Source organism: Archocentrus centrarchus, chromosome 18, assembly GCF_007364275.1.
Source record: "Archocentrus centrarchus isolate MPI-CPG fArcCen1 chromosome 18, fArcCen1, whole genome shotgun sequence".
Classification (NCBI taxonomy): domain Eukaryota; kingdom Metazoa; phylum Chordata; class Actinopteri; order Cichliformes; family Cichlidae; genus Archocentrus; species Archocentrus centrarchus.
Genome location: NC_044363.1, coordinates 6,482,516 through 6,509,084, shown reverse-complemented (window position 1 = coordinate 6,509,084; position 26,569 = coordinate 6,482,516). Strand labels below are relative to the sequence as shown.

General features: G+C 40.6%; 1 protein-coding gene across 1 annotated transcript; it reads left to right on the top strand.

Moving 5' to 3' along the window:
* Positions 1 to 852: 852 nt before the first annotated feature.
* LOC115797178 (ladderlectin-like) lies at positions 853 to 2,693 on the top strand. Its single transcript, XM_030753686.1, has 7 exons — positions 853 to 926; positions 1,007 to 1,084; positions 1,235 to 1,276; positions 1,521 to 1,639; positions 1,776 to 1,910; positions 2,044 to 2,155; positions 2,475 to 2,693. The coding sequence occupies exons 2-7, from the start codon at positions 1,024 to 1,026 to the stop codon at positions 2,543 to 2,545; spliced, it is 540 nt and encodes a 179-aa protein (XP_030609546.1). The 5' UTR covers positions 853 to 926; positions 1,007 to 1,023; the 3' UTR covers positions 2,546 to 2,693.
* Positions 2,694 to 26,569: the final 23,876 nt, after the last annotated feature.

Below are 26,569 nucleotides of genomic sequence, written 5' to 3'. Positions count from 1 at the left end.
GTCCTTCATACTGAAAACCATCAAGCTGCAAAAAGAGTAAAGAGCTGTAAACCTGCTCTAGAAGTACAGGATTGTCCAAAATATCTTGGTAAGCACCAGTATTAATATTAAGAGGTCCAGGCCATCATCAGAAAAAAAAAAAACAACCTCATTCAAATGGCTGAATTACCTTCTCAGTATGCAGTCAAGTTCTCCAGAGTCCCGTTAATGACTTCTATATTTGACTCAGGTGTGTTGGATCAGGGACACATCTAAAACCTGCAGGACACCGGACCTCGAGGCCTGGATTTGAGGATCCCTGCCTTACAATATAAAGCGCCTTGAGGTGACTGTTGTGATTTGGCGCTATATAAATAAAATGAAATTGCGCCCACAGTGCAGAAGCCATTTTCAATATTGTTTTAATCAGTATGAAAGTGCAGAAGTAAGCCTGTCATTGACACAATGATTTCATAGTTTTTTCTAGAGGACAATTATGACCACAGTAAATGTAGGGAATTTATTCTCTTATGACCACTGATGGTCTAGAATAGTCACATTGATGGTGTGGCAACACATTTCTGACTTTTTTTAATCAGGAGGAACATTTTATTATCTAATAATAATTATGACTTCAAAAGACTGACAGTACACTAAAAGAAGTTTGTTTGTTTTTCTGTCGTTGCACTCTCTGGAACGTCTGTGTTGTATTTGTAAAATTTGTAAAATTAAGTCAGAATAAGACAATTATTTTGGTTTTGGTTGGGAAAGAAAGAATTGCAATGAGTCACATGACACACGTGTCAGTTTTTTCAACGTTAGTTCCTGGTTTTGCAACTACAAAGAAGAAGTATATAAGCGCTGTTCTGAGAGCTGTTCAGCACCTTCTCATTGGAAGGCTGAAGCTACCAGCTGGTGCTGAAAGGAAAGAAGATATTCTACAAAAGGTTGGCTGCAGACTCTCAGATTATTTCCTATACTTTCTTCAATGATCTGTCAATCACTTCAGGTCCTCTGTTTTTCACAGTGATAGTCAACATCACCATGAAGCTGCTGACTGTGTCTGCACTTCTTTGTGCACTGATGGGTCTGAGCGCTGCTGCTGGTGCGTATTAGAGTACAATATACAAAATGTGTATATGCGTGTTGTTATTTATACAAATAGTATGATATACAGCTTGTGTATGAATACAATAAATAAAAAAATAATGACCAAAGTCAACATCTGATGTTTCAATTTGTTTTGCTCTTCCAGATGAAGGGAGCAGTGATGGGGGAAAGAGATCAACTCAACCAGGTTGTTCGATGTTTTCCAGATTTTCATCAAAACTGATCACATTTCTGCCATGCTGAACAGAAAAAATACCATGTCAATGCCCTGAATGTACATGATAAAAATAAATATATAGATTTCAAGCATCCAAAGCCTGTACTGTACATAGAACAAAAAAGGAAAACGACGACATGCAACTACATGAGAATTACAAGATGTTTTTACACATACATGAATGTTTACTAAAGTATTCTTTGTTTGTCTTCAGGAAAGGTTAATGTTGAGAAGAGATTGCTGTGTTATTGGCACAGGTGGGTGGGTTGGACTAGATATGGCAACCGATACTACCACTACTTTCCCTATCGCTGGACTTGGGCTCAGGCTCAGGTAAAAACTTTGATTTGGATGTACCATTTATCCTTTCTCTGTTTACTTTAATACTTTGATACTTTCTAAGTCTAGCTTGGTGAAATTCTAAATCTTTTATTTTGAAATTTCTGCTGTCTGTTGATCTGCACTATAGAGATTCTGTGAGTCCAAGAATGCAAACCTGGCATCTGTGCGCAATCTCGGAGAGTATCGGGCAATTCAGAGGGTCATATATCGCGCCACTCACCGAAGTGACCCTACATGGATTGGAGGCTCTGATGCTCAACAGGTATACTACACATCATTATAAAGTCTGGCAGTAAGAAAGATTCATCTATCCATTGAGTGCAGTACTTTGTTCATATTTATAAATTACTGGTGTAGCTTGTTTTAAAGGTTGTCCATTTTTTTCTGTTTTCTAGGAGCGTTATTGGTTTTGGATCGATGGAACTCGTTTCAGATTTACATACTGGTGTCGTGGAGAGCCTAACAACCATTGGAGCAGAGAGCACTGCCTACACATGAACTGGACAGGTAAACACTCAAATAAAGAAAAACAGTCACAATTTCCCAAATAATGGTGATTTGTTTGATATGGCAAATAATAATGAATGACAGGAAAGTAATACAAATGCTATATTTTATTTCTAAAAGACAGCCATTGTATGTTTTACCATATTAAACAAAATGATTATAATACTCCATATGATTTATTAGTGTTGTGAGTGCAGTCATCAGTTCATATTGACAGGTGTTATTGCTATTATACATAACTATATATTTCCCTCTGTATAGAAAAGTATGTGTCCATGTGATCATGGTTTAACTGAACGTTGATTTTTGGTGCTTACAGGATACAAGTGTATGAATGATGTACCCTGTAACTACCGATACCCATTTGTCTGCGTCTGGAAAAGGAGATGATTCCTGGTCTGACATGAAGGGATGGTACACCGGACAAAGACGTGAAATAATCTCATATAATCTCAAGAATCTGGTTCTCATTTTACATCTGTACCTTTTTTCTTTTGCTGTAATGCTACATAAGGAATGAGGCGACAAGTGACATAAACTGGAGTTGGATTGTCTCTTTTAACAGGAGCAAATTGAATGTAATGGAAAGAATGCTTTAAGCAACATTTTATTTCCGAAAATGAACTCTTTTTTTCTCATCTTCTGCATCATTAAAATCTTAAGCAATAAATAAAACTGGTCTGCGAGTCTTTGCCACATGTCACATTTTAATGGGTCTGCTCCCAAATTTCAGAGAAAACTCATCAGCCATCATATTTATAAACAGTTGCAATCTATAAAGTAATGAAGTATGTACAGACCCTCCACCATAAAAAACAAAAAAACAAAAAAAAAAAAACTAGACAACAATTTAAGGCTTGGCTTACTTATTTTTAAGGTTCTTTTTTTTTTTTTTTACTTATTTTATGGTCATAACAGGAGTAGTAATATAGCAAATAATAATAAAACATAATAATAAATAATAAATTATGAAAACATGAAATTATGAAATGATGAAAACAGTCCAATCTCTAATTCTTTTTGTGTGAAATATATATATATATATATATATATATATATAATACATATATATATATATATATATATATATATATATATATATATATATATATATATATATATATATATATATATATATATATATATATATACATATATATGCACTGCTAAGGAGATGTTTTCAGGGGATGTTTGTGCTGCACAAGTACATTCAGTCTTCACATTCACTCTCCAACACAAATATATATATACACAAGAATATGAAAGGATATTGTGGTGAAAGGGAGCAAAGGCAAAGGCCAGAGAAGGCTCATTTCATTTAAGATATATGAGTGCACATATATAGTCTGAACACAAATAAAGGTGATCATCATTACTACATATCATTTTATTTTACATACATAGTACATACATAGTAGTTACATAGTAATTTGTAAATTAATATGCAATAGCTGGAGACTGCATGAATTTACCAAATCCTGGCCTCTTTAAATAGCATTTAATGTCCAATATATTGCAACGAGTTGCATTTAAGCAGGCACTGCACTTACAGCTAGTCTATGTTTGGTAAAGATACAGATAATCAGATTATTTTATTATTCATAAAACACAAAATGAATAGAAGAGACAGAAATTGATAAAGGTTATTATATATTTTATATATTTTTGATTTTCTCTATATGCTTTATAAGTCTGAATCCTTTTTTCCTCAGATCTTAGAAAGATTTTGCAGTTTTAAAACAGTCCTGAAAGTCTGTTTTTTTTTCTTCCTTTCTTTTGCATTTTTTATTCAAAAAGTTTTAAGTGAGTGGTTAATTCTAAATAATTATATAGACATGTGTTCATCTCTTTTTTAAACAAGAACATATAATTTAATGTGTAAAGATTGATATATATTTTGTTATTGAACCTATACGGTAACTTGAATTACAGTACAGGTATTTGGCCACATGATGGGGGTCAGAGTCATGTTCATCAACTCATGCTGCACAACACAGCATGAGTTGATGAACATATAACCACACAGACACTAAGATTACAGTGATTCCAAACAGGAAATGGTAAAAGTAAAAAGTAAATCAGTGTAGTCTGTATGGTGAATATTATATATGTATAATTCATGCATTTATTACTTCTAGGCTGGACTATTGTAATTCATTATTATCAGGCTGTCCTAAATGCTCCCTGAAAAGCCTTCAGCTGATCCAAAATGCTGCAGCTAGAGTACTGACAGGGACTAGAAAGAGAGAGCATATGTTTCCCATACTGGCTTCTCTTCATTGACTCCCTTTTAAATTCACAAATTAATTTAAAATTCATTTACTTCCCACTGTCACCAAGTGTTTGCTCATAGGGGGTTGTTTTGACAGTTGGGTTTTCTCTGTAATTACTGTGGGGTTACAATATAAACCGCCTTGAGGTGACTGTTGTGATTTGGCACTGTATAAATAAAATTGAATTGAATTGAATTGAATTGAAAGCTTAAAAACCTTCATATTAGAAAACCTTGTGGGATTAAGTTTGACTTTTCCAAAGTCTGTTGCAGATTAAAGAATCTAAAAACTAAAAAAAAAAAAAAGAATGCAATATTTCTTAGTTGAACAAAGCATGACTGTGCAATTGTGTTAATTTGTAAGCTCAGTGTCAATGATCATGCCCACATTGTGAGTGGAATTCCTGAAGCTGTAGGACAGATTTCCAAGGTATCTTTCCAAATTACACATCAAGCTTGGAGGTGCTCTTGATTCCAACTGGGTCTGGATCCTTCCCTATTGACCTCTGGATCACGGGGGCATGGTTGCAGCTTCTTGCCCCCATTATTGAGTACATTCCATGACAGAGGCGCATACACACACACGTTACTGCAAACAGCAAAATTGTGTGTATGTGTGTATATATGTAATATGCACAGGTATAGATGTGTAAATGTGTGTATATCTACTTTTCTTCGATTATTGTTTTTCCTTTCTCTCCTTTGTTTCTTTTTTCCCCCGTCTCCCTCTCTCTCTCCATTTTTTTTTTTTTTTTTTTTTGTCCCTCTTGTTTTTACCCCTTCCTTGTTACCTGTCAGGCCTGGCATAAATAACTAAATTAAAAAATTAATAAATAAAATAAAAATACAAACATTAAAAGGAATAGCCTATAGAAAACTTATAGAGCTGTTCTTGTAAAAGCAAATATATGTTTGGTACATCAGTGCATTCGGATCATCATTCCGATTTCGAAAACTGCCAGACATGAGAGGCTTTAAAAACAAAAAAACAACCAATAAATAATTTTTCACTCAAAGCAAATTGCTTTCTTTTGTTTATTTGTAAGTAAAGTTTTTTTTTATAAAGCACAGACATAACATAGCAAAGTGCTGCACAGTATTATGATCATAGTGAATGTATGTATATATCTCTGTATATACAGTATCTCCTCCTTAACCCTTTAGAGGTCAAGTGACTATTTTTAGTCATTTACGCACACTTTATATATGACAACCATTCTGCGCCTGAGGTGTTAAGAAGCCTGTGGTCTTGAAGAATGTGGTCATGAAGAATATGTGGTCATGGCCTAACATTAAAAGTTAAAATAAATCTGTTGTAATGTTCTAAAATACTTTCACCACATTTGTGATTTTCTTTTAACTTTCTTGGAATTTTTTTTTTAGCACTTATGGGCAAGGAACCAAATATGGAGCAGGACTGTTCATTTCTTTTTGAGTGAGGAAACCTAAAAATTCAGCATGGGGTCAAATGTATGTACACAGGTCCTCATTTTATTTTTAACATAAGAACATAATTCAAAGGGTATAACTAGATACATTATGTTACCTGCATGGTCACTTGCAATATAAATATTTGGCCAGATGATGGAGCTGTTAAATTGATGCTAAATCTATGGTGAGCTGATATTTCTTCGATTTATTTGATAATCAGGAGCAAACATTTTTTTTCTAAACAGGATGAAGGTGCATGAAAAACTGATGGAATGTCATGATCAGGTTTCTAGAAAATGCATTTCAGGTAGGTCGAGATAAGAATACTAGTACTACAACAAGTAGTAACAGCAGTACTGCTGTTTGCAACAGTGATTTCTTGCTCCAGCCTCTGACGGGGACGGTCGCATTCTATCTCTCTCCCTGCCCTCCCTATCTTTCCTGCTTGCTGCTTGCTGTGAGAGCGTCTCTTGCACACTGTTCGAATAAGAATAAGATTGAGAGCAATATGGATTTGGCAAACTGGGCCTTCAAGACCGAAGACCATGGATCGAATTTTTTCCACTATGAGATCTGGGAAAGGGGAGCCTGCGTGTCCGAGTGGAACAGACCCGGTTGGATACGTCATCGACTCTTGGAGCTCGTGGAGACCTGTGTGCTTCTCGGCCCTAGAGGTGGAAGACGTGGAAGACGCTTACATATTTGGCTATCTGGTAGCGGTATCTTTTCTGTTTGGGCTTGGAGGATACCTGATTTACCGTGAAATCAAGAAAACCTGGACGGCAGTTCGACATCTGCAGAGGCTGCCGACCCAGGTGGATGGGCTGACCAGAATGGTACAGACTCAGACTCAAAGCCTGATGAACCTGAGCCGTAGACTTGGGGAGTAGCAGGTAAGAGGGGTTCGATCTGGAGATAAGGTACGGTTCTGCTCAGTGAGGACGGTAACTAATGAATTTGGATTATTGGATTTATTGAATGGTTTCCCAGTGAGACTGAAGGCTGTTGAAAAAACAAGCAGCCTGTTCCAAAACAACACCTGCATTATCAGAATTCGGCTCCCTAGCCGGCCTTGGCTGGCAATCATATCTCTCCAGAACTATGTGTGAAGGCCGCTATCCCCCTCAGCCCTCTCTGTGATTTGTGAAGCTGGATCTGGTGTACCAAGGCTGCTGATGAACTTCCATCACTATCAGCAAACTGTTTGCCTGGGAGCTGGCATCTGGGCTCCACAATGCCCCCACCCTCTCGTCTCCGTCTGCGTCCCCTCCTGACCCTGACCCTACCCACCATACTGCTATCCCGGCTTTATATGTGCAATATGCTTTTTGCTGAGGTGTTTTTTGGAACCTCGTAAGGTGTTCTTTATGAACACAGTATGAGATGATTTTTTGAACCTAACTATCCCAATGTATCTCTTTCTGTCTCTCTGCTAAAGGTAGCGCCGTTGTGAAACGGTTGCATGACCTCAGACATCTGTCCCCCCCTGTCTGTGTTATGTTTTTGTTTTGGATGGATGTTCTGTTAACTGCAATTTCCCCATTTGTGGGACTAATAAAGGCATTCTTGATTCTTGATTCTTCTTGATTCTTCTTGATTGATTCTTGATAATTTCATTTTCGCTCTTTAACGCACAAGTTACAGAGCGCATTACAGAATACAATAAAATAGATCCCAATCAAATAGAAGAGTAAACATGACTAACACAAAAACAAATTATATAAACCCTAAGCAAACTGAATGACAGCAAAGATATGGAAGGTAGCTTGTGGTACAGTATCTGACCACATGATGGGACTGTTGTCATCTTCATCAACTCTGCACAACCAAAAACATCCAACTACTAAAATAAAGACTTCTGTTTGCCCGTTGCATCCTGTTTGGATCAAATTTGACCCTTTTGACATTCATGGTATTTGTGACAGCAGCAAAAAAATACCAGAATTGTTATTCTTGGTAGCTTTTTGTCTGAAATTTGATTTGTTTTCCTCAAGTGACCCAAAATTATGGGAACCCCAAAGCAGCCTAGGCCTATAGCAGCATAACTAAGGGATGGCTCAGGGTCACCTGATCCAGCCCTAACTATAAGCTTTATCATAAAGGAAAGTTTTAAGCCTAATCTTAAAGTAGAGAGGGTGTCTGTCTCCTGAATCCAAGCTGGGAGCTGGTTCCAGAGAAGCGGGGCCTGAAAGCTGAAGGCTCTGCCTCCCATTCTACTCTTAAGTATCCTAGGAACCACAAGTAAGCCAGCAGTCTGAGAGCAAAGTGCTCTGTTGGGGTGATATGGGACTATAAGGTCTTTGAGATAAGATGGGGCCTGATTATTCAAGACCTTGTATGTGAGGAGAAGGATTTTAAATTCCGTTCTAGATTTAACAGGGAGCCAATGAAGAGAAGCCAATATGGGAGAAATATGCTCTCTCTTTCTAGTCCCTGTCAGTACTCTAGCTGCAGCATTTTGGATCAGCTGAAGACTTTTCAGGGAACTTTTAGGACAGCCTGATGATATTGAATTACAATAGTCCAGCCTAGAAGTAATAAATGCATGAATTAGCTTTTCAGCATCACCCTGAGATTTTAGAAATATTGCGTAAATACAAATAAGTGGTCCTACATATTTGTTGAATATGTGCATTGAAGGACAAATCCTGGTCAAAAATGACTCCAAGATATCTCACAGTGTTACTGGAGCCCAAAGTAATGGCATCCAGAGTAAGTATCTGGTTTGACACCATGTTTCTAAGATTTGTGGGGCCGAGTACAAGAGTTTCAGTTTTATCTGAATTTAGAAGCAGGAAATTAGAGGTCATCCAGGCCTTAATGTCTTTAAGACATTCCTGCAGTTTAACTAATTGATGTGAGTCATCTGGCTTCATGGATAGATAAAGCTGAGTATCATCTGCATAACAATGAAAATTGATGCAATGCTTTCTAATAATACTGACTAAGGGAAGCATGTATAATGTAAATAGAATTGGTCCTAGCACAGAACCCTGTGGAACTCCATAATTAACCTTAGTGTGTGAAGAAGACTCCCCATTTACATGAACAAATTGGAGTCTATGAGATAAATATGATTCAAACCACTGTAGTGCAGTACCTTTAATAAAAAATACTCTGCTCTAATCTCTGTAATAAAATTTTATGGTCAACAGTATCAAAAGCTACACTGAGGTCCAACAGGACAAGAACAGAGATGAGTCCACTGTCAGAGGAGCCACAGTATCCAAACTCGTACGCAGTGAGGATGTAAAACTATTGACGAGATAATCGATCTCACTGGGAGCAGAGTTTAGGTAGCTGCTCTGCACTGTGTTGGCACTGAAGAGCATAATAATGAAGGAATTAGATCCTTAAACTCAGTTACAGCACTTTCAGAAAGACTTCTACTGTAATAAATCTTAAATCGAATGTAATAATAGATTATATACAGTGTTGAGGTTGTCATTTTAACCATCTACATGGATGTTAAAATCACCCACTATAAATATTTTATCTGAACTGAGCACTAAAATCAGACAGAAACTCCAAGTAGGGACAAGGTGGACAATAGACAATAACAAATATTGTGAACTAACACCACTGTACTGATCTACCAACAGGGGATATCGATTCAAATGAACACTCTCCTTTTCCACAGATTTATTAGGCACATCTAAATAGAACGGTTGGCGATTTAAAAAAAAAAAAAAAAAAGATAAGGTTTAAAATTAGTTAAGGCCTCAGTGTCATGGTCCTTGGCCTGTGGTCCAATGTTTTGAATTCCTTCTGTGAAGTTCTGTTTTATGATTTTTTTTGGTTGTGTTTCTTAGTTTTTTCCTTACAGTTTAAATTCTCAGTTTGTTGTATGAAGGGGGATCCCTTGCATTTTGGTGCCCCTTATATTTCGAATTGCACGCCAAACCCACGAATCATTTCCTGACGCAGTCACATGGTACAGCCAGCTTGCGAGGCTTCACACCACACTCGTCATCGACACAAGCCTCAATACACGCTTTGCGGAAACCTCCCTCAATTACTCAATACACACTTCAAAGGCTTGACACAGACGAACACACCACTAGGATGAAGATGAAGGTAACAGTGGTCCCCGTGGTAATCCAGCAGATTCCTGGAACAACATCCGAGATCTCTGTCCAGAAGAGCGCAATACTGGGAACAGCTAAGATACTGCCCAGGACTCTCAAGCTCCCAGGCCTCTGGTAGAGGACCCAAGCTTGGAGGGCAAAATAAACCGCCCGTAGGGGCGAGCTGGGATTTTCATATGTATGTGCATATATATATATATAATTATAAAGGTAGCATACACACAGAAAGTGTTTTTATATTCCTCATATTCTCAGGGAGTGGACCAGTTATATAAATACCTATTAATAAATAGTGCAATTGCATAGCACAAGGGTTTGAGGTATTGCAGAAGGAGAATATTCCACTAATTACTGAGGGGATAGGCATGTGTACAGTCCAGTTTTTGTTGATCTGTGATTATTCTATGGGATGTAGGAGCTGGTGAGTTAATGTGATCTGTTTAGTAGTCTAATAGCCCATGGACAGAAGCCGTTTTTCAGTCTGTTGGTTCTGCATTTTTGGGAATCGTTTGCCTGATGGCAGACGGTTCAACAGTACATGACCGGGGTGAGCGGTGTCTATGGAAATTTTCCTGGCTCTGCAAAGCCCACGGGAGCTAGCGATGTCTACCAGGGTGGGCAGAGGGCTACCAAGTACTTTTTCTGCTGTCCTGATTACTCTCTGTAGAACTTTCTTGCCTGCTGTTAAGCAAGCAGCAAACCACACCACGTTGACGTGTCAATACTGACTCGATGGTCATTAGCGGGTATTGGCTTCCACGAGTGACGCATATATTGACAGACAAAAAACAAAAAAATAATAATAAAGTAATTTTATTTTAATATTTAAAACTACAACAAAAAAAAACCAAACTAACAAAAATAAAATCCACTTCATTTGGATACTTATAATTTACTTCCTCAAGCCACATAGACCCGCATGTGGTTCCGGAGCCACAGGTAACAGGTAATCAAACCGAGAAAAAAATAACTAAGACATATACATAAAGAAAAATCAGCTAATCATGAGTGAGCCCCTGTCACTAAATCTTACATTAGGTATGTAGGCATTTAAGTGATCTTTTAAGAGGATTGGACAACCACTTTTATCTAAGAAAATGATGGCCATGCTTGTCTGAAACTTAGTGGTTTTATTTTGTTTTATCTTCTGTTTTGTTGTTGTTGTTGTTGTTTATTTGTTTGTTTGTTTTTAACTATACAAGGCATACAGATAACCAAGAAGAGCATGTCAAAGTTGTTGACAAGGAAATAAACTTATTATCATCAGTTAGCCAACAGCCTTGGTTACATTATGAAAGCGTTAACAGCTTTGAAAGCATTCTGAAGTTCAGACATTATTTCACAAAATCTATGAATTTCTAACACATCAATTTTAACTGTGTTGATCATAAATGTAAAACATAAACATTTCAAAGACCTCTTATCGATAAATGTACCAGTTATTCACTTCATTTAATGTAAGAAACTGAAATTTCTACAGAACACTGAGATCTCTTCTTACACTTGGCCTTGAGTTTAAACTCCCCAAACTGTTTCATGCAGGGCAAATGTAAAACATCAACCTGACAAGGCAAATGCAAGCTAAAAAGCCAAAGCTAAAAAAAAAAAAATGCAAGCTAAAAAGCCACCAAAGGCAAAGTCAAATTTAAGTGCTTTCTCCAGGTGGACAACAGGAGGAGTGACACACTTGGAAATGTCAGGCCTGTGATGTGCTCCTCTGTCCTATGGTGGACAGGAACTGGTTTTTTGTTGTTGTTGTTTTTGGAGTGGTATAAATAATTTGTGGCATCTTGGCACCTGAGTGTTTTGCAAATAGTTGAAAAAAATGACACCAAACAAAGCAAGGTAAACAGTTTTTAAGGTGAAATATAAAGGTAAAATCAAAAGTACTCAAAAATGGCCAGTTGTACTCAGCTGGTTGCACACAAGAGGGGCCTTAGAGCTGAAGGCTCTGCCTCCCATTCTACTTTTAAATAGAATAGGAACCACAAATAAACCTGCAGTCTGACAGCTAAGTGCTGTATTGGGGTGATATGGTAAAAACGACAGTTAATTGGCCTGGAGTGGTGGCCTAGGGGAGAAGAAGAGGGTTCGTCACTGAGAGGACCCTGGTTCAAATCCTCGGGCTGGCATCACTGTGGGTCCCTGAGCAAGCCCACCCCCCCAGGTTGCTCCCCGGGCGCCCTTTGGCTGCCCCCTGCTCCATGCTGTGCTGTGTGTACTACATACTCCATGTGTGTGATGGGTTAAATGCAGAGAATGAATTTCACTGCATGTAAATGTATGTGACAAATAAAGCTCTTTCTTCTTCTTCTTAATTGAAACTTGACTAACTGTTGCAAAATATTACAAGGGCTATATATATATATATATATATATATATATATATATATATATATATATATATATATATATATATATATGGCCGCATATTATTAAAGGTCTATTACAGAGCCCTTCTCCTGCAGGTTTTAGATGTGTGTCTGCTTCAGCATATCTGAGTCAAATATAGAAGTCATTAGCAGGACTCTGGAGAACTTGACTGCGTACTGAGGAGGTAATTCAGCCATTTGATTCAAGTGTGTTGGATCAGGGACACATCTAAAACCTGCAGAACAGGGGCTCTTGAGGTCTGGAGTTGAAGAGCCCTGATCTATTAGATAATAAAATCTGATATAATATAATTCATTGTGTGTGGATTAGCACTATTTCTTCACAGCTACAAGGCACCTTTCAGTATACAGTTTATGTATTTGTTAATAGGTGATTCTAAAATGGCCTTAGGTGTGAATGGTTATTATCTATCTCTCTGTGTTAGGCCTGCAACAGACTGGCAACCTCTCCCGGGTGTACCCCGCCTCTTGACCTATGTTCTTTTCTGTGTGTATTTTGGGTCACTTTAGGAAAACTCATCAAACTTTCTGGTAAAAGAATCACATTTAAGGTCTTTTTATTGCTTTTCAAATATCAAAGCACATCAAATTTCACTGCATGAAAAGTGGGTTTTTTGACAATTTCTTGTATGTAATATTGCCGCGCGCCTTGAGCTTTAGGGCTCTCAGCAGGAGGCTTTGGCCAGAACAATAAACTGTAGGGAAACTGCCGTGGACTCTCTGTGTCAGTGCTCCCTCAGCCCCCCCCCCCCCCCCCCCCCCCCCCCCCTCTCCTCAGGTCTAGGGCAGGCTTTCATATGTAAAGGAGGTTTCTGTGAGTCATACAAATGCAAATCAAGTACTCACACCAGTGGTCACCAGTACTCGCCAGTGGTCTACCCCTCCCAACAGTTGTAAGCAGCATATTTTTATTTTGGGATATATGTAATCAAATTTACATTATCATCTTTTAAGCCTTTTTCCATTACAATGTGACTACACATAAATTATACAGCGAAACATTCAAACAAGACTAAACTCAGAAGAAATCATTCTAATTTATAAATTAGTATTATCTAGTTGGAAATATACTTTTGGAAGTTTTCAGCTTTTGTCCCTTTTTCCAATAATGCTGTGAGCTTCTGTCTGTGAGCTTCTGTCTGTGAGCCTTTGTCATGGTGTTTTTTGTGAACCCTGAACTTTAGTGGACTGAGAGAGATAAACAAAGGCTATAACTTGATTTTGGTGACACTACAAGCATTATTTTCATTGAAAAGCATACTCAGTTTTCAGTCTAATTCACTGTAACAAAAAGTCTGTCACACCATCATCCTCTCCTGTGCAGTGGCTTCCCAGCTAGCATTGAACATTCAGACAACATCCCATGAACGCTGCTATAAACGTTCAGTGAATGTTCACATGCATTAATGACATTAAAGACTACCAAGGCAGATGTAATAAAACATATAAACTAGGGGTGGGACTCGATTAAAAAAATTAATCGAATTAATTACAAGCTTTGTAATTAATTAATCGAAATTAATCGCATTTTAATCGCATTTCAATATTTGACATGAGAAATATTAATTTAAGTTTAGTTGATGAATGAATCAATATACATAAGCTTAAACTTCAAAATTTTGTTTATTTTCCCACCAGTCTACTACACAGACCGATGAAGGGTGGAAGTGCTCCTGTGATAAGCAAACTCCTGAAATTAAAGTTAAGCATCATAACTGGATAGTTTTATTCAACATTAATGTCTCACTTGTTATAGTTGGAAATTAATCATTCTCTCAGCTGTATTCCTTGATGTTGAAATGTGTTATGCTTGTTTTAACAGCTTATTTTGAATTAAAGACTTAAAATTAAACCACAAAAAGGAGAAAAAGTTCGTTCTCCGTTTAACAGCTGCTTTTACACAGCTGTGCTTCGCACTCACGGTTGCTAGGCGACATGAGCTACGCAGAGGTGACGGCAGCTGATATGAAGGCTAGCTGCTCACTTCCGGCCTTTGTGGTGTTCGTGGGCTGCGAAAGACGTGGGCCGGGTCCTTCGCAGGATGCGGCCCCTAATTTGGACATTGTGCGTCGATATAATCTGTATGCCGGGAACTCGCGCACTGAGAAACGTTCCACGGTGCAAAGTGCGATTAAAATTTAATTTTAAAAGTTAATTTCCCCATAATGAATTAATCACAATTAACGCGTTAAAGTCCCACCCCTAATATAAACATATAAAACATATAAACTTTTATTTTGCTATACATGGATGTACATAAGAGATATCAGCAACACCTTCATGAGAAAAATGTAAAAAAATACAGATCACGTGCGGGATCGCAAGACCAAAGGAAATCAGCGCGGTCGTTCTCTTCCGTTCAAACTGAATGGCGTTCTTTGTCTACGCTGCTTTCCTGGTACAACAATGGAGGACATCGTCTATATTTTCAACACCCCAGAAGCTCCTCGTGAAAGCGGGCCTCTTTACCGGCCAGCTTCAACCAGCCCCGCTGCAGACGAGAAGACACTGCTGGCTGCAGTGAGTGGGTTATCTCCTGTTTTTTCGCAACTTAAAGACAAGATGGCGTCTATTGTGTAGAGACTCGATGCTCTGGACTCTAACAAAGAAAAGACGGCAGCACAATCCAAAAACTGCGGTAAGACTTGGTCGTTTCTAAAACAAAAATGCTAAGAGTGGCGGAATGGTCACAGTAAGCTGACAGACGTATTGTGATTTGGTTTCTTATTTTTATTTGGTTTCATCTTATAGGAAGCAGTTCCTGCACAACTCCGAATCCAATAAAAGCCGGTATGATCCTCTGCAGAGGTAAGAATCAGAAACAAAGCAGCAGTATTCAATGTGTGGAGAGAAGAACTTAAAATGTTTTTACTCTTATTTATTTTCACCTTTATTTTCCACAGACTGTGTCGCCTCACAACGCGAGTGTGAGTGTTCCTAATGCGTGGACAGTGATATGTGTGTAAGTATCTATTGGTGGTGTTTGTGTGTTTTTTGCCTGGATATGTTTATGTATGCACTGTGTTTATGCTCTTTATTTACAATGTACAGAAATGTTTTCCAGCTTTTTGCTAAACCTACAGACGGTCCGCTGCAATTTCCGCTACAGTCAGCCTCACGTTCCGGAAAAGGCGGCAGCCATTAAAAATCCTGCCCGGTGACGTGCAAGAAGGAAGCCGGTAAGACATGTTGGATTGGATTGTTGGTCTGCTGTATTTGTGTAGTTAGCTTGTAAATGCAGTTTTATTTTTGGAAAATATTATTTACTGTTTTTTTTAAACTTTATATAAAATCTGGCTTCTTTTGAACAACCCAAAATCTATATAAAAAGGTGATTCAGTGAAGGTGAAAATAATTAACATTGAATGTTTATAGTTTTAGCCTCTGCGCCAAACTGCAAGACAGACTAGAAGCTCACCCTAAATACAATGCCGTGCACCATAAGTGTTTGTATGCTGGACCATGCTCTGAGAGAAAGCCACCACCACATGGCCCAGAAGTAGCAAAGCATTATGTCATAATGTTTTTGTTTTCTTATATATGATGTGTGTGTGTGTGTGTGTGTGTGTGTTTGTGTGTGTGTGTGTGTGCATATTGCTTTGTAAATAAAAAAAAAAAAAAAAAGAAATTCAAACTTGTGCCTCACAATTTGTTTTTCTTAATTGAATTCCTTTTAGTTGAGGTTATTAGCATGGCATGAATACAACATAACATACAAGGTATATCACAGAAATAATAATTAAAAATAATTTTTATTACCGGGTTATTATTTATTAGGGAGGGGCTTACCCAGGCCTGTCTTTATAAAGGCCAATGGGGGACAGATCTACCAGCCAATCACATGTGAGTGCTGAATTGTGATGGCATTTTTTTTCATCCAATGACTGAGAAGCCACGTGGGTCTGTTGTCGCTGCTTCGGCTTGCAGCGCTGCTATTCATATGTAAAGTAGAGACGTTAACACCTCCCGCTGGCCGGCTCCCTGTACCTTTACCCCCCCGCTGCTTCTGGTGGTACGTAAACGACCATATCCGTCTCAGGCGAACGAAAATGCGCTGCCCCGTATGCTGACGAAAGCTGCCGTTTACTAGCGGCACCCGCGTCAGTATACGGGGACGAATATGCTTCTTTTCGTGCAGTGTTTGACCCACACAATGTGTAAGAATTCACATGCAAAGTATACAGATTTCAAAGAAAAGCATACCTAAGTCTGTGACTGGCAAATAAACTAATTATCATATTATCATCTATTAGCCAACAGTCTTGGTAACATTCAGAAGAAGTAGCAGTTTTCAAAACTGAAGTTCAGACATGATTTCATAAGACTTATGGTTTCATTCCACACTCATCATATTTAATGTTGTTGTGTCGACCACATGAATTTAAAAGTATGTCGATGACTGATCATTATTGAGCTTTACTTTTTGTTTCATCCTTAAAAGATTGAAAACCAACAAGATAATAAAGCAGTATTAACCCTGCATTACAATAGTGTGTTTTAACTCATGTACAGCTTAAAGAAAATAGGTTTTAAAACAACATTTGCATCTATTATCTCTGCTGAAGAATAAACTTCATCCATAAAGACATTTTCGTATCTTAGAAACACTGGCTGCTTGATTTCTACTTGTAGGATTGGGTTAAACACGAAGACAAAAGAGTCGTAACAGTAGCTGGAATGTTGAAATCCATCAAAGTGCCAAATAACTGAGGCTAAAACCACATCAGCCCCAGAAAATCATCAAGTCATTCTTACAGAGGAAGTGGACATGAAGGCCCATCACTGATCCATGGCCTTGCTGAGCCACATCCTGCTTGGCCTGTAGGAATCTGTCAGCTGCCTCAAAGTCTTATAAGCCAACCAAACTTAAAAGGACTTCTTTTTTCAGCTTCTGACTCGCTTCATCTCTGGTGTCCACCATTTGTTTCAGTTTGTTAGAACAGGCAAGGGGTGGGTAACACACAGGACTATAGACCTATGTGGCTCCATCAGACTCCTTTAGTTAAGGCCAAGCCACCAGGCACTCTCAAAGAAACTCTAGTCTGTGCGAGGGTTCCTGAGTCTGTTCTTATTAGGAGTCACACTTTGTCAAACCTCTCACTCAGGAACAATTGGTGTACTGACAAAATTGTCAGCTAATTAAATGATCCCACTACCAAAATTATGACAATTAGATCACATCATCTAATTGTCACCTGTTTACATCATTATTTCCCACCTGAAACCAGGTAAAGTGGGGAAAAAAGTGACAGGAGAATGTCTCGTGACAGGGACGAAATGACAAAAAAAAAAAAAAAGAAAGAATTAGAATTTGAAAGCAGTGCAAAATGTCTGAGAGCCTGAGTGCCGGTGCTCGTGCCAGTGCTGGTGTCAGTAAAAAATGAACCGAACTGCGTAGGAACAGGCCCACGTTTCCACCGCGCTTTGTGAACCAATCCTTTACATTTGAGTGGGGGCGGCTCCTCATCTGGAAATGGAAGCTGAACAGCACACATGTGGAAGGACACGGTCCCCTTTCTTGCGGTGCGAACATATTTTAGAGTCCAAACAAAACTACTGCAGCATCTCTGTGCAGCACAGAGGTAAACACAGACAGCAATTACGAGCAAGATGACAAGTACGAAATTTGTGTCCTTTAATCTGTGATATGAACTGATACAAAGCAGCAAGTTCAAAGCAACTTTTCTCATGTAATACACACCATGCATAGCGGTAGAAAACTTTACATCCAGATAGCAGAGTCACGCCCTTCTGCTGCTTGCGGACCATGTTCTTGGTTCTAGACCAGCTAGCTTGCAGTACCAAAGTTGAACCCATTTCTCAGCCAAGCACGGAGTGCATTCCTGGTGGAAAAAACACTGAATATTCGAACACTGGCATCAGCACCAGGTCAGTGGAAAAAGGGCCACATTTCATCATTGTTAAGATTGTTAATGTTGTGTGTGTTAGCGGGCTGGTGGTGTGTGCTGTCTGTCTCATTTCAGGGGTTCGCAAGCTGGTGTCTCTTGGTGTTGCAGGTGTGCAGGATCTCTGGTGTCGTCCGAGATCCTGCACACCTGCAGCGAGTTCCCAGCTATCAGCCCAGTATTTAGGACTGCACCAGAGCCTCCTACCTTCGCCAGAGTGTCTGTGTCCATCTATGATTACGGACGCCTGTCATCGCCGTCTTGGATCACCTGGTATCCCCGCCTGCCTGCCCTCCCAAAGACATCAACACCCCACCCCGCTCGCTAACCCCCCTCTGAGCAGCTCCACCACACTCTCCCCACATTGGCTCCCCCCACCCATAGCACCCTTGCCCATTACCTGAGTCTGGTTATAGCAGTAGAAGTTTCCTGAGGACGTCTGTCATCTCTTGGTTATGTTTGTTCCCTGCTGGTTTATTGCCTTTATTTTGTCTGCTTTTGGGTTTACCTTAGCTCGACACCAAGCCCCAACAGTACACTCTGGCCCATAATGGACCCAGCAGACCCGGTAAAGGTAGCCTTGGCTAAACAGGGAGCTAGACTCAGTGAATTGGAACAGGTTATTAGCTAGAGTGAACAGCAGCACGAGACTACACAGTTTCAGATGGAGTGTCACGGCCTGATTCACTCAATAAATGAGAAACTTTCCTCGGCTGCTCCCCTTCCTGCCGCTAGCACCTCCGTAGCCGAGTTGCCCAGCGATCCCACCCCCGCCGTGCATCTTGCTGAGGCGGCAGGCAGCATGAGGGTAGCGTCTCCTTAACCTGAGACTTTTTCGGGGGATGTAGGTTCTGTTAAGGGGTTTTTGTTTCAGTGTGAGTTGGCTTTGGCTCGTTCTCCTAGCACATTCTCTAGTGACACTTCAAAGCTTTCATTCATTATTGGCCTCTTGAGGGGCAAGGCCTTGGCATGGGCGGAGGCTTTTTTTGTACACAACGACCTTAATTCGTATAGTTATGCTGATTTCCTTCGGAAGGTTAAGAAGACCTTTTGTACACCCAGCTACGGGGGGTAGTGCGGCCCAAAGACTGCTTAATCTTAAGCAGGGTACCAAGTTTGTCATTGATTTTCGCACGCTTGCTGTAGAGACAGGTCGGGCAGATAACGCTTTGCAAGGTGTGTTTTTTCAAGCTCTAAATGAAAGAATGAAGAATCAGCTAGTCACGAGGGATGAGCCATCCTCTTTTGAGGAGCTGGTCTCTTTAGCATTGAAGTTAAATAATCGCCTCAGCGAGCAAGCCTTGCAGAGGGACTTCATTTCCCAGCCTTCCATGGGGTTTGCTAATGCTCGGGCTACTTCCACATTGCTTTCATCTACTGGGGTTATGGCATCGAGCCAGCCACGCCCAGTAGAGTCCGGTCCGAAACCGATGCAGATCAGTCGGGCCAGGTTAACACCCAAAGAGTGACAAAGAAGGTTTGAAGCAAGAGTTTGTCTATACTGTGTGCAGGATGGACATTTTGTGGCTAAGTGTCCTCTGCAGCCAAAAGGGAGAGCAGTGAACAGTGAACTCGGGGATCCTGGTGGGCAGGGCACAGCAACATTCCCCCTCTCGTCTTTTGTTGCCAGTGACTATTTTTGTTAATCATAATGCTTTTTTTCCAGTAAGATGGCGCCTGTGTTTGGCTTTGCCGCTGCCGGTCGCAGTTTGTTCCGCTCTGTGATAGTGCTATTTTTCTCTGCTTTGCTGTTTTCACTCTGTATCACCAATGTTCTGCCTGCCTTGGTTTATGATCGCCAGACACTCTTGTGACGGAATTTTCATCCTATACTCCTGGGGATTGAAGCTACGTCTGGCGTCCCTAATGTTGCCTTCATGGGGACTCACAAACCTCAGAGGAGGAGAGGAAGACAAGCAGGTGTCCAGGTGAAGCTCAGACTGTTCTGGAAGCGGGGTCTGGCGGGAATGCGATGCCGAGCGTTTCTGGTTTCCTGTACTCAGTCGGTTTCCATGGAAGAGGATTATTCTTCAAAGTACCTGCTTGGATTTTCGTGCCTGGCTGTGTGAGACTCTGCTATCTCAGGAGGGTTTTTCCAGACTCCCCTGCTGTTTGGCCTTTTGTCCCCTCGGTTAGTGGAAATTACGAGGGTCGTGGTCAAAACCCTCAGTTTCTACGTCCTCTAACTCGAACATCATCTAAAAATCGGACTTCCCTCCCGCTAAGCATGGTACTATTTAATGCCCAATCAGAAACTAATAAATCGTTCGTGATGAACGATTTTATCCTCTCCCAAAAATTGGATTTTCTTATTCCTTACTGAAACCTGGCAGCGTGACTCTGACTTTTCTTCCCTCATCGAGCTTTGCCCTGATGGCTATTCCTTCATCAGCCATCCTTGGACGTCTGGCCGTGGAGGAGGACACACTGTGGTGTTTCAGGACAGGTTCTCTTGTCGCTCAACAAAGGTCGGTCACTTTTCTTCGTTTGAACTACAGCTGATTAAAATTGGAAATTAGGATCCTTTGTACTGTGCTGTGGTGTACCGTCCTCCTGCCCGGAGTAACACGTTTTTAAAGGAATTTAGTGACTTCTTATCATCCACCATAACGTTGTCCAGACTGGTCATAGTTGGGGATTTTAATATTCACATTGATGATGACTCTGTCCTCTTCGCCAGAGGTTTTATCAGCATCATGGATTCTTTTAATTTTACTCAGCATGTGTCCCGCCCCCGCTAAAGGACACACGCTGGACCTTGGTTTTACTTTGGGTGTAAGTATTGATTCTATTTATTTGAAAGACATTTTTATTTCTGATCATCATTGTATTCTGTTTAACTTGTCTTATCATGTCACTCTGTCCCCTGCCCGCCGGGTAGTTATTTCTCGCATGTTAAATTCCTCTACTGCAGAGAAATTCTCTGACAGGTTTAATTTATTTTTGTCTCCCTGTAATGATGTTGATCACTTAACAAATCATTTTAATGATCATTGTCTTTCCATTCTAAATGAAGTTTGTCCTGTTAAAACCAGATTAGCTCCTGCTTCAAAACCTTCACCCTGGGTAAACGACAGCATTTGCGGTTTAAAGCGTGACTGTGGTAAAGTTGAGCGTCTGTGGAAGAAAACTCGTTTACATGTTCATTTGCTTTACTTAAAGGATCTTTTAGTTTCTTTTAATAATGCAGTCAAAGATGCAAGGGCGGCTTACTTCTCAAGCCTGGTCATAAAGAGTAGAGGGAATCCAAAGGTGTTATTTGACACAATTACTGATATCCTTACTCCTGCTCTACCTGTTGTTCCAATTTCTTCAAATGAAGATTGTAATAATTTTCTTTCTTTTCTGGTAGATAAGATCAGTAATATAAGATCTAATATTTCCCCATCTGGTTCTTCACTGACCGTACCTGCTCCAGCTCGGCCTGTTGTTATAGAAATTTTTTCTCCTATTTCTTTAATTGAGCTGGAAAAATTAGTGGACTCAATGAAAGCATCTTCTTGCTCTCTTGATATTGATATGACAAATATCAGTCTGGTTTTCGTAGGTTTCATTCCACAGAAACAGCTCTTGTTAGAGTTTCTAGTGATATCTCGTTGGATAGTGATGCAGGAGAGTGTTCTGTTTTGCTGATGTTGGACCTTACTTCTGCCTTCAATACTGTTGACCATCAAATCTTGCTCGATAGGCTGAGACATTGGGTGGGTGTATCTGGTTCTGCTTTAGAGTGGTTCACTTCATATCTATCTGAACGATGTTTCTGTGTGGCTGCCTCTAGGTACAGGTCCTCTCCAGCCTCCCTTTCCTGTGGTGTGCCCCAAGGTTCTGTCCTAGGGCCCTTGTTATTTTTATTGTATTTGCTTCCTTTACAGCATATCCTGAGCACTTTTGAAGGCATTTCTTATCACTGTTATGCAGACCACATTCAGCTGTATATTTCCTTTAAGTCTGAACATGTCTCTAAGTTACAGTTGCTGATTGTATGTTTAGAATCTATCAAAAGTTGGATGGCTGATAACTTTCTCCAACTTAGTGATGAAAAAACTGAATTCCTCGTTTGTGCCCCTGATAGATTTATACCCAGGATAATGGAAGCTCTTGGTCCTCTTGGCAAATTTGCTAAATCTTCCATCAGGAACCTTGGTGTAACCTTTTACTCTGCGTTCTCCTTAGATACCCACGTCAAATCTCTGGTTCACTCTTGTTTTTATTATTTACGGAACCTTGCTAAGTTAAGTCCCATTGTAACACGTTCTGAACTTGAGATTGCTATCCATGCATTCATTTCCTCATGTCTGGATTATTGTAATGCTTTATTTAATTTAGGGCTGCAACTAAAGATTATTTTGGTAGTCGAATAATCTGTCATTTTTGTTATCGATTAGTCGATTAGTCGATTAGTCAACGATTATTTCAATCTCAACTCACCTGTTAACATCACCTTTTCTCTTCTAAAAATTAAAATAATGACCCATAAAAATACAAGTTTGAAACTAATCAAATGTATTTTTAACATTAATGTAACCATCACAATAAATATCAAATAAAAAATACATATTAAAGTAAATGCAATTTTTATTTTTAAATGAAAATATAATGTGCAAATAAATAAAAATGGCCTCTGTCCAAAAGTTCAAATAAGGCTTCAAATTAAATCAAAAAGTTTTTTCCGTCCAAAGCAGCTGAAAAGTTTACAGATGATTCAGTTTATACAGAGGTTTACTATTCAGAATGAATACTGATATTAATATGAAGAAAATAAAATAGGAGCCAGCGTAGCTGCTCTTATTGTCCTTCACTCGTTAGCTAACATAACTGAAATGGTGGTGCTTAGCAAATATTATCCATGAGAGCTTGTTTCCAACAGGTAAACTAACAGAAACATTACTGTACAAACATTAACAGGTATCAGCGACGCACTAACGTACCCATCCAGAGCTGACATCACAGCTCCAAGGTGCCAGCATTTCAAAAGCTCAGCACTGCAGTGATGCTGCCGTGGAAGGAAAGCTCTGCTTTGCACAGTCTGCATTCAGCTTTATTTTGGTTTTCTGTGAAATGCTCCCACACCTTTGACACTCTGTCTCCATTTTCTTTCATTTTCTCCACCCTCCTCTCTGTTCCACTAGCGTTATGCTGTTCTGTTACTTTTTTCTTCGTTGGTATTGTTGTTGCTGGCAGACAATGGAGGCAATACTGCCCCCATATCTTCCTGTAGTGTATTGCAATTACAAAATCACACGACAAGCGGAAAAAAATAGATGGATGGGTTTAAAAGTATGACGCTTCGACGATGAAATTCTACGTCGACAAATTTTTGTAGTCGACGTCATCGATTACGTCGATGAATTGTTGCAGCCCTAATTTACTTGTCTTAGCAAAAACTCCCTGGAGCGTCTCCAGGTTGTTCAGAATGCTGCTGCGAGGCTTCTGACAAGATCTTCTAAGTATTCTCACGTCACACCGTTACTCATCCAGCTGCACTGGCTCCCCATTAATTTCAGAGTTCAGTTTAAGATTCTGGTCCTGACTTATAGAGGTCTTCACAGTCAAGCCCCAACTTATATCAGTGAATTTTTGCATCCGTACATTCCCCCCAGGTCTCTGAGGTCATGTGATAAAGTCCTAATGGCTGTACATCACACAAGGCTGAAAACTAAGGGAGATCGTGCTTTTGCAACAGTAGCTCCCCGACTCTGGAACTCTATCCCCTTGTGTATAAGAACTGTGGATTCGGTGGTGTCTTTTAAAAAAACAGCTAAAAACTCATCTTTTTAGGCTTGCGTTTGGTTAGTTTATTTTCTATTTTATCTTATTTTATTTTATATATATAAATATATTTTTATCCTCCTTACTCCAATTGTAATATGTTTTAGTGTTGTGACGCACTTCGTGATCTATGTCTTGAGAGGTGCTTTATAAATAAAATTTTACTTACTTACTTTCCCTTTTCAGGCCTTAGTTGATTCAGGAGCCGAGCAGAGCTTGTGAGATTGCAGTGTGGCTGAACACATAGGGGTGGAGATTGAACTGGTTCCCAGTCCTATTTCTGCGTCAGCTTTTAACGGTGAAGTTATGGCTGAGATAACCCATCAGACCGTCCCTATTCATGTTGTAATTTCTGGTAATCACCATGAACAGTTACATTTTCTTGTGTTTTCTGCCCCTAGTACCCCAATTGTGTTAGGACACTCTTGGTTGAGAGTTCACAATCCTCACATTAATTGGTCCAAAGGGAGAGTAGAGACATGGAGTTTGTTTTGTTCAGCCAGTTGTTTAAATTCAGCTGTACCACTGGGGGGAGCCAAGGTCCCACCCCCTAAAGCAGTTGTCCCTGACTTAGCGGGTGTCCCTCACGAGTATCATGATTTACACCCGGTGTTTAGCAAGGAGCAAGCCCTCACTCTTCCACCTCACCGACCCTATGACTGCGCCATAGACCTTCTCCCGGGAGCCCCTCTTCCTTCGAGTCGTCTGTACAACATTTCTGGGCCAGAGAGGAACACTATGGAACGTTACATCACGGACTCTCTGGCAGCAGGTATTATCCGGCGGTCCTCTTCTCCCTTGGGGCCGGGATTCTTTTTTGTACCATAGCTGACAGATTCTTCAAGGCTGCTCATTTTCTAGCACTTCCTAAATTACCCACTGCATTAGAGACTTCTAATCTTTTAGTTGAACATGTGTTTCATCTGCATGGCATACCCTCAGAGATAGTGTCGTATTGCAGTCCACAGTTTGTCTCCCAGGTTTGGAGGACCTTTTGCTCTACACTGGGGGCCAAGGTCAGGCTGACTTCTGGATTTCATCCTCAAACCAACGGGCAAGTGGAGATACTCAACCAGGAGTTGGAAGCCACCCTTCATTGTGTGTCTTCTAACAACCCGTCTACCTGGAGCTCCTATTTACCTTGGGTGTAGTATGCCCACAATTGCCACACTTCCTCAGCCACCAAGCTTTCCCCACTTGAGGCGTCCTTGGGTTATCAACCCCCGCTGTTTCCTGACCTGGAGAGAGGGTTAGCAGTACCGCCGGTCCAGCACCACCTCCAACGCAGCCAACGGATTTGGGAGTGTGTGAGATGAGCGCTCCGCCGGGCCCGACATCTTTCTCGTCACCATGCGGACCGTCGAAGACGTCCAGCGCCACAGTATGCCCCAGGACAAAAGGTGTGGCTGGCAGCCAAGGACATCCCTTTACGCTCTCTTTCCAAGAAACTGGCGCCTCGTTTTATCGGTCCTTATGTCATCGACGCCCTTGTTGGCCCAGCGGCTGTCAAGCTGAAACTTGTTGTGTGTGTTAGCGGGCTGGTGGTGTGTGCTGTCTGTCTCATTTCAGGGGTTGGCAAGCTGGTGTCTCTTCATGGACTGGGCAGAGCAGGGAGCCGAGGCACACAGATCCTGCACACCTGCAGCGAGTTCCCAGCTATCAGCTATCAGCCCAGTATTTAGGACTGCACCAGAGCCTCCTACCTTCGCCAGAGTGTCTGTGTCCATCTACGATTACAGACGCCTGTCATCGCCGTCTTGGATCACCTGGTCTCCCCGCCTGCCTGCCCTCCCAAAGACATCAACACCCCACCCCGCTCGCTAACCCCCCTCTGAGCAGCTCCACCACACTTTCCCCACATTGGCTCCCCCCACCCATAGCACCCTTGCCCATTAACTGCGTCTGGTCATAGCAGTAGAAGTTTCCTGGGGACGTCTGTCATCTCTTGGTTATGTTTGTCTGTGTAGATTCTCAGTCATCCAGGTCATAGTAGTCTCTGGAGCTTGAAAAAGGCAACTGGACTTCTTTTTGTTTCTTGAAGACGTTTCACCTCTCATCCGAAAGGCTTCTTCAGTTCTCAACCAAATGGTGGAGAGACCCAGGTATTTAAACCCCTGTGGGCGTAGTCCCCTGGAGGTGGTTATGACCCTCTATTGATCATGTGCGTGAACACATGTGCCCAGGTGTGAAGGGGGGCGTGGGTCATATTTAATCAGTGGTTTCAGTTGAAACCAATTTAGGACTCCGCTCCATTGTTTCCTGTGGCCTATTGAGGTCACTGGAACACAGGTGTGAATGGGGGTTGAGACGTCTGGGAAGGGAGCTCAGGACAGCACTGTAAGCGGGGGAAAGTTGGTGACGTAATCCACCTCCTCTGTTCAATGATGGTTGTTCACAGTGGACATAGATGGCTTCTTTCACTCCTCTTTCAAACCATCTGTTTTCCCTGTCCAAAATGTGAACATTGGCATCCTCAAAAGAGTGCCCTTTTTCCTTCAGATGCAGATGTACTGCTGAATCTTGTCCTGTCGTGGTGGCTCTTCTATGCTGTGCCA